We start from the raw sequence: 14,256 nt of genomic DNA on the forward strand, positions 1-14,256 counted from the left end.
GGCCACTTTAGTTGTGATTCAAACCTTATCAAAACATATAGGCCTATGGGATAGGCAACATGAGGTGTGCGATGATGATTAAAAAAAGCTGCAAAAAAAGGCTTTGTTTCTTGCCTTATTCTGGGCATCATTCACAAGTGATAATATATAATTCACAAGTGATAGGCTAATATTGTCACCCATCAGATTATTCATTATTTAATCTTGTCTTTACATGTACTAAATAATATATGTGTGAAATTTGTTTTGATTTAGAATGGACCATTATCATGCACCTGTCTCAAAACAGGGGCAGGGGAAGAAAATACAGTTCATCTGTACACTTAAATAGCGAATGGAGGTCGCTTTTCCCATATAGCCAGGTAGGCTATACTCCTGTTGTAAAGATAGCAATGTGCTTAATATTAGGAAAGTTGAAAAATAAATATAGTAGTCCTAGTCTATAGAAAGCTGATGGGAACCCTCTTCTTTTTAGTAGAGGCCATCATAAATGTTGCGCAACATGAGGTCGTGGGCTCTCATGAAGTGTTTGATTAGATTTTCCAATACATGTGCATTAATGTCAGAGTGATTAGAGGGACAATAGAGTGCTGAGTACCAGACAGTTAGCACGTTTGGTAGGCTACTAATGACCATCAGCAACATCAGAGCTCGGAGAAACCTAAGTCATGTGGGTAAGCTGCATTTGAGTGGACATTGTTCTGTTTCACCTAGCTCCATACCTAGCATATAAAGCGCTAGTCCCTACAGACATGTACAGTATGAACATGAACGTTGCCGTCATATGGGTAAAGCTGCAGTTGAAAGGGCCTTGAGTGTCTTGGTTCTAAATGTTCCTCTGTGGGTCCTACTGAGTATGATTCTTAGAACACACAGGGCAGAATACAGGATGCACCCCCCCCCCACACACAATCACATATATTGTAGTAGGACAATAGGGTGTCACAAATAGTGTACACTTCCTAAGGTACAGCCTGCTGGAGACGCATGCTACTGTTACAGCCTTCTTTAGTAAGCAGAACACAGCCCACAGATATGATACCAGATGACAGTGAGTGGTGGCTTCCAGGTAAGGTGTGTGTGTCTGTTTGTGTGCCAACTGCCAAGTGTTTGTGTGTGTATGTGTGTGCCAAGTGTGCATGAGTATGTGTGGACGTGTGTGTGTGACTTTATTTATGAGTAAAACTTTTGTGTGTGTGTGTGTGTGTGTGTGTGTGTGTGTGTGTGTGTGTGTGTGTGTGTGTGTGTGTGTGTGTGTGTGTGTGTGTGTGTGTGTGTGTGTGTGTGTGTGTGTGTGTGTGTGTGTGTGTGTGTGTGTGTGTGTGTGTGTGTGTGTGTGTGTGCGCGCGTGTGGCTACTGAGCAGATGCATGTGTCCCATGTTCCACCTCCTCTATTATCCTCCTGGCAGCGAGCATCCCCCGGTGTGGGGGGTTCAGGTTCCCAGGAGTGTGCTCTGTCAGGGAAAATGTGCTGACCAAGTTAGGCTGGTGCTTTATTAGCTGTCATCTGAAGAGGCAGCGCTGACACACAACATGCCACCAGACAGAGAGGGGGAGAGGGGAGAGAGAGAGGGAGAGGGAAGAGAGGGGGGAGAGAGAGAGAGGAAGAGAGGAGAGAGAGAGAGAGGAAGAGGGGGGAGGAAGAGGGGGGAGGAAGAGGGGAGAGGGAGAGAGAGAGAGGGGAGAGAGGGAGAGGGAAGGGAGGGAAAGAGGGAGAGAGAGGGAGAGGGGGAGAGGTGAGAGAAGAAGAGGGGAGAAAGAGAGGGGAGAGAGGGAGAGAGAGGAGAGAGAGGGAGAGAGAGGAGAGAGAGGGAGAGGGGAGAGAGAGAGAGAGAGAGAGAGAGAGAGAGGAGAGAGAGGAGAGAGAGAGGGAGAGGGAAGAGAGGGAGGAGAGAGAGGAAGAGAGGAAGAGAGGAGAGAGAGAGGAAGAGGGGAGAGAGGAAGAGGGGAGGGAGAGAGAGGAAGAGGGGAGAGGGAAAGAGGGAGAGAGGGGGAGAGGTGAGAGAGAAGAAGATGGGAGAAAGAGAGGGGAGAGAGCGGGAGAGAGAGGGAGAGGGGAGAGAGAGAGAGAGATGGAGAGAAATGGAGGGAGGAGGAGAGGGCTGGCTGTCACACACTGTGATACAGAGCCAAATCTCTAGACAGCTAGCGGAGAGCCACTAAGTCACCACAAACACAACAGGCCCTCAGCCACTCCCCTCCCCCCCCCCCCCCCCCCCGTCCCCCCGTCCCCCCTACCTCACATGTCTCACACAGAGTATGGACATGGACACACTGGGGAACGGAGAATGGAGAACAAAGGGAGGTCAAAAGAAATCTCCCTGGTGTTTTGTCACAAAGGGCGTCTGTCTCAAATGTGCCTGTGACTTTGTGTTCGTCACAGAACTGCCTGAGTGATCGCTAGTCTCAAACAGAGCACTTGTTCTGTAGTCTCTTCATAAGAAACTGTAACTCTACGCTCGCCGGTACAGGGGAATGAAATGCTCTCTAGAATGCTAACTGGTCTTTCAAATAACCATGTTCTTCATGCTAAAGAAAGCTTGGCCAGGCAACAGGGAAAAAGACAGAGCCTGTACCATGTCCCCTTCCCGCCACATGATATCACATCACCAACGTTTCATGGGCACCAGACGGCTCAAAACCCCTCCCCAACACAGGCCCTGAGCCCTAGAGCCCTGCGTCCAGCCAACGCTTCAGCACCCCCGACTAATTGGAGACATAGGAAGTACAAGTATTAACCTGGAGTGCCAATCCAACACTTCTAGACCACCAGGTAGCATGCTCACTGACTCAGTCACTATTGGACAGGGGGTCTAGCTAATTGACAGGGGATCTTGCTAATGGACAGGGGGTCTAGTTAGTGGACAGGGGGTCTTGCTAATGGACAGGGGGTCTAGCTAATGGACAGGGGGTCTAGTTAACGGACAGGGGGTCTAGTTAATGGACAGGGGGTCTAGTTAACGGACAGGGGGTCTAGCTAATCGACAGGGGTCTTGCTAATGGACAGGGGGTCTAGTTAATGGACAGGGGGTCTAGTCAACGGACAGGGGGTCTAGCTAATTTACAAGGGGTCTAGTTAATGGACAGGGGTCTAGCAAATGGACAGGGGGTCGAGTTAACGGACAGGGGGTCTAGCTAATGGACAGGGGGTCTAGTTAATGGACAGGGGGTCGTCTAGTTAATGGACAGGGGGTCTAGCTAATGGACAGGGGGTCTAGTTAATGGACGGGGGGTCTAGCTAATGGACAGGGGGTCTAGTTAATGGACAGGGGATCTAGCTAATGGACAGGGGGTCTAGCTAATTGACAGGGGGTCTATTTAATGGACAGGAGGTCTAGCTAATGGACAGGGGGTCTAGCTAATTGACAGGGGGTCTATTTAATTGACAGGGGGTCTAGCTAATGGACAGGGGGTCTAGCTAATGGACAGGGGGTCTAGCTAATGGACAGGGGGTCTAGATAATGGACAGGGGGTCTTGCTAATGGACAGGGGGTCTTGCTAATGGACAGGGGGTCTTGCTAATGGACAGGGGTCTAGCTAATGGACAGGGGGTCTAGTTAATGGACAGGGGTCTAGCTAATGAACAGGGGGTCTAGCTAATTTACAAGGGGTCTAGTTAATGGACAGGGGGTCTAGCTAATGGACAGGGGGGTCGAGTTAACGGACAGGGGGTCTAGCTAATGGACAGGGGGTCTAGTTAATGGACAGGGGGTCTAGCTAATGGACAGGGGGTCTAGTTAATGGACAGGGGGTCTAGCTAATTGACAGGGGGTATATTTAATTGACAGGGGGTCTAGCTAATGGACAGGGGGTCTAGCTAATTGACAGGGGGTCTATTTAATTGACAGGGGGTCTAGCTAATGGACAGGGGATCTAGCTAATGGACAGGGGGTCTAGCTAATGGACAGGTGGTCTTGCTAATGGACAGGGGGTCTTGCTAATGGACAGGGGTCTAGCTAATGGACAGGGGTCTAGCTAATGGACAGGGGGTCTAGTTAATGGACAGGGGGTCTAGCTAATGGACAGGGGGTCTAGCTAATGGACAGGGGGTCGAGTTAACGGACAGGGGGTCTAGCTAATGGACAGGGGGTCTAGTTAATGGACAGGGGGTCTAGTTAATGGACAGGGGGTCTAGCTAATGGACAGGGGGTCTAGTTAATGGACAGGGGGTCTAGCTAATTGACATGGGGTATATTTAATTGACAGGGGGTCTAACTAATGATCAGGGGGTCTTGCTATTGGACAGGGGGTCTTGCTAATGGACAGGGGTCTAGTTCATGGACAGGGGGTCTAGTTAATGGACAGGGGGTCTAGTTAATGGACAGGGGGTCTAGTTAATTGACAGAGGGTCCAGTGAATGGACGGGGGGTCTAGTTAATGGACAGGGGGTCTAGTTAATTGACAGAGGGTCCAGTTAATGGACAGGGGGTCTAGTTAATGGACAGGGGGTCTAGTTAATTGGATCACTGAGTGCTTGGGATTACAGGGAAGGGCTCTACTTGCATTGTCCACTGGTTAGGAGGAGTGATACGGTTTAATAGTAATACATATTTTATTGTTACATACACCGGATCGGTGCAGTGAAATGTGTTATTTTACAGGGCCAGTCATAAAAGTACAGTGCCCCTGGAGCAAATAAGGGTTAAGTGCCTTGATCAAGGGCACATCGACTGATTTTTCACCTTGTCAACTCGGGTATTTGAATCAGTGACCTTTCAGTTACTGGGCCAACACTCTAACCGCTAGGCTACCTGACGCCCTACTGCTGCCTTGCTGTCACCCTGCAACCGGTCTGTGCTGTCACCCTGCAACCGGTCTGCTGCCTTGCTGTCACCCTGCAACCGGTCTGCTGCCTTGCTGTCACCCTGCAACCAGTCTGTGCTGTCACCCTGCAACCAGTCTGCTGCCTTGCTGTCACCCTGCAACCGGTCTGCTGCCTTGCTGTCACCCTGCAACCGGTCTGTGCTGTCACCCTGCAACCGGTCTGCTGCCTTGTTGTTACCCTGCAACCGGTCTGCTGCCTTGCTGTTACCCTGCAACCGGTCTGCTGCCTTGCTGTCACCCTGCAACCGGTCTGCTGCCTTACTGTCACCCTGCAACCGGTCTGCTGCCTTGCTGTCACCCTGCAACCGGTCTGCTGCCTTGCTGTCACCCTGCAACCGGTCTGCTGCCTTGTTGTTACCCTGCAACCGGTCTGCTGCCTTGCTGTCACCCTGCAACCGGTCTGCTGCCTTGCTGTTACCCTGCAACCGGTCTGTGCTGTCACCCTGCAACCGGTCTGCTGCCTTGCTGTCACCCTGCAACCGGTCTGCTGCCTTGCTGTTACCCTGCAACCGGTCTGTGCTGTCACCCTGCAACCGGTCTGCTGCCTTGCTGTTACCCTGCAACCGGTCTGTGCTGTCACCCTGCAACCGGTCTGCTGCCTTGCTGTTACCCTGCAACCGGTCTGTGCTGTCACCCTGCAACCGGTCTGCTGCCTTGCTGTCACCCTGCAACCGGTCTGCTGCCTTGCTGTTACCCTGCAACCGGTCTGCTGCCTTACTGTCACCCTGCAACCGGTCTGCTGCCTTGCTGTCACCCTGCAACCGGTCTGCTGCCTTGTTGTTACCCTGCAACCGGTCTGCTGCCTTGTTGTTACCCTGCAACCGGTCTGTGCTGTCACCCTGCAACCGGTCTGCTGCCTTGCTGTCACCCTGCAACCGGTCTGCTGCCTTGCTGTCACCCTGCAACCGGTCTGCTGCCTTGCTGTCACCCTGCAACCGGTCTGCTGCCTTGTTGTTACCCTGCAACCGGTCTGCTGCCTTGCTGTCACCCTGCAACCGGTCTGCTGCCTTGCTGTTACCCTGCAACCGGTCTGTGCTGTCACCCTGCAACCGGTCTGCTGCCTTGCTGTCACCCTGCAACCGGTCTGCTGCCTTGCTGTTACCCTGCAACCGGTCTGTGCTGTCACCCTGCAACCGGTCTGCTGCCTTGCTGTTACCCTGCAACCGGTCTGTGCTGTCACCCTGCAACCGGTCTGCTGCCTTGCTGTTACCCTGCAACCGGTCTGTGCTGTCACCCTGCAACCGGTCTGCTGCCTTGCTGTCACCCTGCAACCGGTCTGCTGCCTTGCTGTCACCCTGCAACCGGTCTGCTGCCTTGCTGTCACCCTGCAACCAGTCTGTGCTGTCACCCTGCAACCAGTCTGCTGCCTTGCTGTCACCCTGCAACCGGTCTGCTGCCTTGCTGTCACCCTGCAACCGGTCTGTGCTGTCACCCTGCAACCGGTCTGCTGCCTTGTTGTTACCCTGCAACCGGTCTGCTGCCTTGCTGTTACCCTGCAACCGGTCTGCTGCCTTACTGTCACCCTGCAACCGGTCTGCTGCCTTGCTGTCACCCTGCAACCGGTCTGCTGCCTTGCTGTCACCCTGCAACCGGTCTGCTGCCTTGTTGTTACCCTGCAACCGGTCTGCTGCCTTGCTGTCACCCTGCAACCGGTCTGCTGCCTTGCTGTCACCCTGCAACCGGTCTGCTGCCTTGCTGTTACCCTGCAACCGGTCTGCTGCCTTGTTGTTACCCTGCAACCGGTCTGCTGCCTTGCTGTCACCCTGCAACCGGTCTGCTGCCTTGTTGTTACCCTGCAACCGGTCTGCTGCCTTGCTGTCACCCTGCAACCGGTCTGCTGCCTTGCTGTTACCCTGCAACCGGTCTGTGCTGTCACCCTGCAACCGGTCTGCTGCCTTGCTGTCACCCTGCAACCGGTCTGCTGCCTTGCTGTTACCCTGCAACCGGTCTGTGCTGTCACCCTGCAACCGGTCTGCTGCCTTGCTGTTACCCTGCAACCGGTCTGTGCTGTCACCCTGCAACCGGTCTGCTGCCTTGCTGTTACCCTGCAACCGGTCTGTGCTGTCACCCTGCAACCGGTCTGCTGCCTTGCTGTCACCCTGCAACCGGTCTGCTGCCTTACTGTCACCCTGCAACCGGTCTGCTGCCTTGCTGTCACCCTGCAACCGGTCTGCTGCCTTGCTGTTACCCTGCAACCGGTCTGTGCTGTCACCCTGCAACCGGTCTGCTGCCTTGCTGTTACCCTGCAACCGGTCTGTGCTGTCACCCTGCAACCGGTCTGCTGCCTTGCTGTCACCCTGCAACCGGTCTGCTGACTTGCTGTCACCCTGCAACCGGTCTGCTGCCTTGCTGTCACCCTGCAACCGGTCTGCTGCCTTGCTGTCACCCTGCAACCGGTCTGCTGCCGGTTTATCCATTGTCCACTGGTTAGGAGGAGGGATATGGTCTTGTGACCAACAAGACCTTACAGTTTGACCACGTTTGACCACATTATGGTTTATCCACGTTTCAACAAACAAACTGTTTTGGACAGCTTGGGTTGCACTGCTGCAATCGCCGGTGCCTCCGAATGGTTAAGTTAGGGGTTAAGCTAGTGGTTAAGTTAGTGGTTAAGCTAGTGGTTAAGTCAATGGTTAGGTGAATGGTTAAGCTAGTGGTTAAGTTAATGGTTAAGTGAATGGTTAAGCTAGTGGTTAAGTTAATGGTTAAGGTTTGGGATAGGGTGGAAACAAAACAATAATAAATGAGTTCCTGTCACTGGGATTGAACACACACCCGTCGGAGCCAGAGCTCGTGGTTTACACCCTTGCAAAACACAAGCCTACTTGATGGTAATAGCACTCATCGTTTCCCCTAGTGGCCGGATTTGAAGGCATCTCCTGATGTCCTGAGTACCTAGACAGACTTCAAAGTGGATCTTCAGCAACCTGGCTGTTGTGATGGTGGGGGGTAGAACAATACTCCCATATGACTTACTCCTTACCCTGGGAGTTACCCTGGCCCAGGAGGGCAGTTACATCAGTTTATCCTGGGAGGTACCCTGGCCCAGGAGGGCAGTTATATCAGTTTACCCAGGCCCAGGAGGGCAGTTACATCAGTTTACCCTGGGAGGTACCCTGGCCCAGGAGGGCAGTTACATCAGTTTACCCTGGGAGGTACTCTGGCCCAGGGGGGCAGTTACATCAGTTTACCCTGGGAGTTACCCTGGCCCAGGAGGGCAGTTAGATCAGTTTAACCTGGGAGTTACCCTGGCCCAGGAGGGCAGTTACATCAGAAACTATGGAAGCGGAGGGTGTTGTGGAGGTAAACTGATCTAACAGTATAATGGTTCATGGTTAGGGCCTAGCATTTACTGTACTGTACAACACACGTGCGTGCACACACACACACACACACACACACACACATACACATACACACACACACACACACACACACACACACACCACACACACACACACACACACACACACACACACACACACACACACACACACACACACACACACACACACACACGTCCTCACTTGATCTACAGCTTTTCCCTAAAGAAGGCTTCTGTTGCTGGGGCTTAGAATCCTGCAGCTCACTGGAAGGCAGGGAAATACTAATGCTTCAGGGAAGTGAACAATAGAATGTGAGAGAAAAAGATAGAGACAGAGAGAGGGAGAAAGAGAGAGAGAGACAGAAAGAAAGCGAGAGAGGAGAAAAAGAGAGCAATAGCGAGAGAGACAGAGAGAGATAGCATAAGATAAAGAGAGAAGGAGAGAGAGAGAGGAAGAGGGAGAGAGAGAGAGAGAGACAGAGAGAGAGAGAGAGAGAAAGAGGGAGAGAGAGAGAGAGAGACAGAGAGAGAGAGAGAGAGAAAGAGGGAGAGAGAGAGAGAGAGAGAGAGAGGAGAGGCAGAGAGATAGCGAGAGAGACAGAGAAAGAGCGAGAGAGAGAGAAAGGGAGAAAGAGCGAGAAAGGGAGAAAGGGAGAGAGAGAGATTGAGAGACAGAGAGCGAGAAAGAGACAGAGAGAGGGAGAGAGAGAGAGCAATACTCCCATCTGAAACTCATGGCTTTCTATTTCTCTCTCCCTGGCTGTCTCTTTCTGGGTCAGCGCTCTCAGAAGAGAACAGGCACCATACACTGTACAGAGGGGTTTGGGGAGGAGCTCTTTTATTGGTCACGGACAGTTAATGAAGGTTTAATGGAGACCTAGAGCAGGTGAGTCTATATGTGTGTGTGTGAAGGTGCTCTTTGTGCATCAGTAAGTCTGCAGTAGTGCTAGCGTACCGGCAAGATGAGACAAGTGGAGGAAGTATAGAGAGACCGGCAACTGAGAGATAGTGAGAAAGAACGCACACCGACACCCCAAGTAATTAGCAAGTATCATCTGTGTGGAAAACGGGTTGCGCCCAAAACAGAGAAACCCCCAAACACAGACAGACACGTAATTTAGCCTAATTAGAAGACTTAACACATGCAAAACTTAAGTCATCAGCACATGGCAGATAATACTAATAATTGTAGCGAAATAGGCTAATGACACTGTATTATGTGATTAGACTGTCATAACGTCCTGTCATATACATGTTGATACTTTATGAAGTGCTTTACACATGTATTTATTTAAATTGATTTGATAGTACGTTTCCCCAGAGAGACACTCACAAAAACTAAATGAGGATACATTGTATACTTTATCGCCACAGAATTGTTTTCTGGAATGGATCCTAAAAGCATTAACCATGATTTACAGAGCTGTTGAGAGAGGGAGCTGTTGAGAGAGGGAGAAGTACAAATAAATCGGCTCTAGTTTGTACCTGTTAGTTCTTTTTTCTTCCTACTCTCCCCTCTTCACCACAAATCTCTCTCTCGCGTCTCCTCCGCGGGAGTCTCTCTTTCGGGTCTCCTCTGCGAGCCCCTCTCTCTCGGGTCTCCTCTGCGAGCCTCTCTCTCTCTCTCTCTCTCTCTCTCTCTCTCTCTCTCTCTCTCTCTCTCTCTGCGTTCACACAACTCTGGTAGAAGAGGTGAGATTGTCAGCTTGAGTTCTCATATCTCTCAGCAGCATAGTCAGCTTTAGGCCCACTTTACACACTGCCAGACTTTTCACACTACTCAATAACACACTGTAAACAAAAATATGTTAATTCGATCCCAATGGATGTTGAATAAACATTAGGATTAGGCAGGGTGGTTATCATGTTGCTGAACTCTTCACACTATGATCAGAACAGATAGGACCCACTGACAGGCTATGGCAGGATGGGTTATTAAAGAACAGATAGGACCCACTGACAGGCTATGGCAGGATGGGTTATTAAAGAACAGATAGGACCCACTGACAGGCCATGGCAGGATGGGTTATTAAAGAACAGATAGGACCCACTGACAGGCCATGGCAGGTTGGGGTATTAGAGAACAGATAGGACCCACTGACAGGCCATGGCAGGATGGGTTAAAGGACAGGTAGGGCCCACTGACAGGCCATGGCAGGATGGGTTATTAAAGAGCAGATAGGACCCACTGACAGGCCATGACAGGATGGGTTATTAAAGAACAGATAGGACCCACTGACAGGCCATGACAGGATGGGTTATTAAAGAACAGATAGGACCCACTGACAGGCCATGGCAGGATGGGTTATTAAAGAACAGATAGGACCCACTGACAGGCCATGACAGGATGGGTTAAAGGACAGGTAGGACTCACTGACAGGCCATGACAGGATGGGTTAAAGGACAGGTAGGACTCACTGACAGGCCATGGCAGGATGGGTTAAAGGACAGGTAGGGCCCACTGACAGGCCATGACAGGATGGGTTAAAGGACAGGTAGGGCCCACTGACAGGCCATGACAGGATGGGTTAAAGGACAGGTAGGGCCCACTGACAGGCCATGGCAGGATGGGTTATTAAAGAGCAGATAGGACCCACTGACAGGCCATGGCAGGTTGGGGTATTAGAGAACAGATAGGACCCACTGACAGGCCATGGCAGGATGGGTTATTAAAGAGCAGATAGGACCCACTGACAGGCCATGGCAGGTTGGGGTATTAGAGAACAGATAGGACCCACTGACAGGCCATGGCAGGTTGGGGTATTAGAGAACAGATAGGACCCACTGACAGGCTATGGCAGGATGGGTTAAAGGACAGGTAGGGCCCACTGACAGGCCATGGCAGGATGGGTTAAAGGACAGATAGGACCCACTGACAGGCCATGACAGGATGGGTTAAAGGACAGATAGGACCCACTGACAGGCCATGACAGGATGGGTTAAAGGACAGGTAGGGCCCACTGACAGGCCATGACAGGATGGGTTAAAGGACAGGTAGGGCCCACTGACAGGCCATGGCAGGATGGGTTAAAGGACAGGTAGGACTCACTGACAGGCCATGACAGGATGGGTTAAAGGACAGGTAGGACCCACTGACAGGCCATGGCAGGACGGGTTAAAGGACAGGTAGGACCCACTGACAGGCCATGGCAGGATGGGTTAAAGGACAGGTAGGGCCCAGTGACAGGGTGAGGCAGGGGAGGTGTACACATTGCTAAAGTCTTTAAACTACAGACAGTGTGTAACAGGGTGAGGGAGGGTGTATACAAGCGCCACAAGTCTTTAACTAAAGAAAACTATGAAGGGAAGATATGTACTACAGGGATAAAAAATCTTGTGCCAGTAATTTGCACTTTTTGTGATGTCCAATTAAAACTCGTTTAGATTCAAGATCTTCTGTATTAAAGGTGAATACCTGTTTCTCTCTCTATAGATTGAGAGAGAGATGAGGGTGAGAGGATTCCTCTTCAGTCTGCCGCAGTGAAAAGTAGATAAGCAATAAAGAGGAACAGCAAACACTAAGCACCAACCACCAACAGAGTAGTTCCATTACTGGGACTTATTGTCCCAACTGCATTCAAAATGCCACCCTATTCCCTATATACTGCACTACTTTTGACCAGAGCCCAATGTTTTGGTTCAAAGTAGTGCTCTATACAGGGAATAGGGTTTAATTTTGGATGCAGGCCCCAACTTCTGCAAGAGAGGGAATACAGAGGCCCTAATTATCCAGAGAATGACATCCTTCTCCGGCTGAAAAAAATGACTTCAGCCACAAATGTATTTTCCCATCATCCTCGACGGGGTCTTTGTCATATTTACTTAAATGTAGCCATATAACGATTTCCATCCAATCCACATTGTGCCACTTTACATATTGAGTGGAAGACAGGGAAGAAGAAGAGAAAGGAGAAAAAAGCTTTATTTTGGGCAGAAGGAAGTAATTCAGGAATGAAGGAAGGAAGTAAGGAAGGCACAGTAACTAAGTCTGTGTGTGTATGAGAGAGAGAGAGACAACAAGAGAGACACAGAGAGAGAGAGAGAGAGAGAGACAGAGAGAGAGACAGAGAGTGAGACAGAGAGTGAGACAGAGAGAGAGAGACTAGACTGTGAAGACAGGGGAGTTGTGATCTATTGTAGCCGTAACGTCAATGCCCAGGTGCAGCGCCCACGCTAGAGTGAAGATGGTGAACCCTCCTGCCCACACGTTAGTCGATGCCTCTCGTTTCTTCTGTTCTGCTGGAACCAACGTGTTGCTCCACCACCTCTTTTAAATCCCCCTCCGCTATTAGCAGCTAGTTCTCTATTTTGGAGGTATATCTAAAAGTCCTCGATATGACCTCGATATGACCTTCTCTCTATTTGTCTCTGTCTGTTTTTAGCTCTTGCAGTGGGCAAAAGTAAGACCAAAATCTGATGAATATAGATTTGAACATCTGAGCTTGGTCACCATGACAACCTTCCTATAGATCATAATGTAACGTTGCAGATGACTTAGCCATTTGCTACCCTCAGGACAACCTGAGCCCCAACACATACACAACCGCACCCACTCACAACCCCCCCAACCTCACAGAATACCACACCCCCCCACCCACTCACAACCCCCCCCCCCCCAACCACCCAACCTCACAGAACCCCACACCCCCGCACCCACTCACAACCCCCCCCCCAACCACCCAACCTCACAGAATACCACACCCCCGCACCCACTCACAACCCCCCCCCCCAACCACCCAACCTCACAGAATACCACACCCCCGCACCCACTCACAACCCCCCCTACCCACCCAACCTCACAGAACCCCACCCCCCCGCACCCACTCACAACCCCCCCCTACCCACCCAACCTCACAGAACACCACACCCCCGCACCCACTCACAACCCCCCGACCCACCCAACTTCACAGAATACCACACCCCCGCACCCACTCACAACCCCCCCCCTAACCACCCAACCTCACAGAACCCCACACCCCCGCACCCACTCACAACCCCCCCCCCCCAACCACCCAACCTCACAGAACACCACACCCCCGCACCCACTCACAACCCCCCCTAAATCACCTGAGCAGAAAGGCATGGGTACGCTCCAGTGGCCATTAAGCTGGCAGGTGCGTGCCGACTCGCCCTTCAGCTGCCGCCCCCCTGTGCAGGTGTAGCGAACCGTGGAGCCGAAGGTGAACTTGTCCCCGCTCAGTTGGCCGTTGGGAGGGCACCCAGGGTGACCACAGTCCACCACTGGAGGAGAGAAACACACACAATGGATGCCGTCAGTTCAGAGTACTGACAGGTCTAACATAGTGGAAGGTGTTGTCTCTACAGGATTGAGGCCACACACTATGGCTGCATCCCAAATGGCAACCTATTCACTACTTTTGGCCAGGCCCCATAGGGAATAGAGTGGCATTTGGGATGTAGCCTGTCCAGTATGTTAGCAGTAAAGTAAACACTGTTCTGGCCTACGTCTCAATGAGGGAGGATACTGTATCATACAAACTACTTTACTGCTTTCAAAACTAATTCAGATAATACAACCTATGGGCTACATTTCCCAGACACAGATTAAAAGTGCTTTATAGACCAGGACTTGATTTGATCTGGGTCCAGGTACTGTCCAAAATGTACTGTACCCCCTACTGTACCCCTGCTCATAGAATAAGACCAGTGTACTAGCTCCACCACAATCCAAATACAGTATTAGCACTTAAGTACAAAATGGTAACGATCCAAAGTAGATGGTACCATCCTCACCCTTTGTAATAATTCTCAATTTCCTTTTTAATGTTGTAAATTATCAACTTCTTTCTTCAAATATTCACCCTACAATGTGCTACAATCAGCAAGTTTACTTTAAACTTTCTCCCTTCTTGTCAGCTCCTGGCCGATAAAATGTTAACGTGGTGAAGCAACGGACAGGATGAGGTGTGTCTAAATGAGAAGAACATTTTGGACACAGTGCCAATGTTGCAGCAGGTGGATCAAACAGGGAACTAGGCATTGAGGAGAAAATAGCACATTGATTAATCCTGTCCAAGGTCTTCTGTCCCTTTTAAAACACATGGCAACAGGAACACCAAACTGATAGGGACAAAGAAAGCTAATT

At 50.9% G+C, this 14,256-nt stretch overlaps 1 protein-coding gene across 2 annotated transcripts in view; it reads right to left on the reverse strand.

The window, feature by feature from the left end:
* The window catches only part of LOC106588997 (CUB and sushi domain-containing protein 3), a 347,202-nt gene that overhangs the window by 64,973 nt on the left and 267,973 nt on the right, over positions 1-14,256 (reverse strand). For both annotated transcript variants that reach the window (XM_045709277.2, XM_014178612.3), the window contains exon 49: positions 13,218-13,391. In XM_045709277.2, coding sequence (XP_045565233.2) covers positions 13,218-13,391 — 174 coding nt within the window. The remainder of the gene's footprint in view (positions 1-13,217; positions 13,392-14,256) is intronic.

The sequence above is a fragment of the Salmo salar genome, chromosome 27, assembly GCF_965601325.2.
Source record: "Salmo salar chromosome 27, fSalSal1, whole genome shotgun sequence".
Classification (NCBI taxonomy): Eukaryota; Metazoa; Chordata; class Actinopteri; order Salmoniformes; family Salmonidae; genus Salmo; species Salmo salar.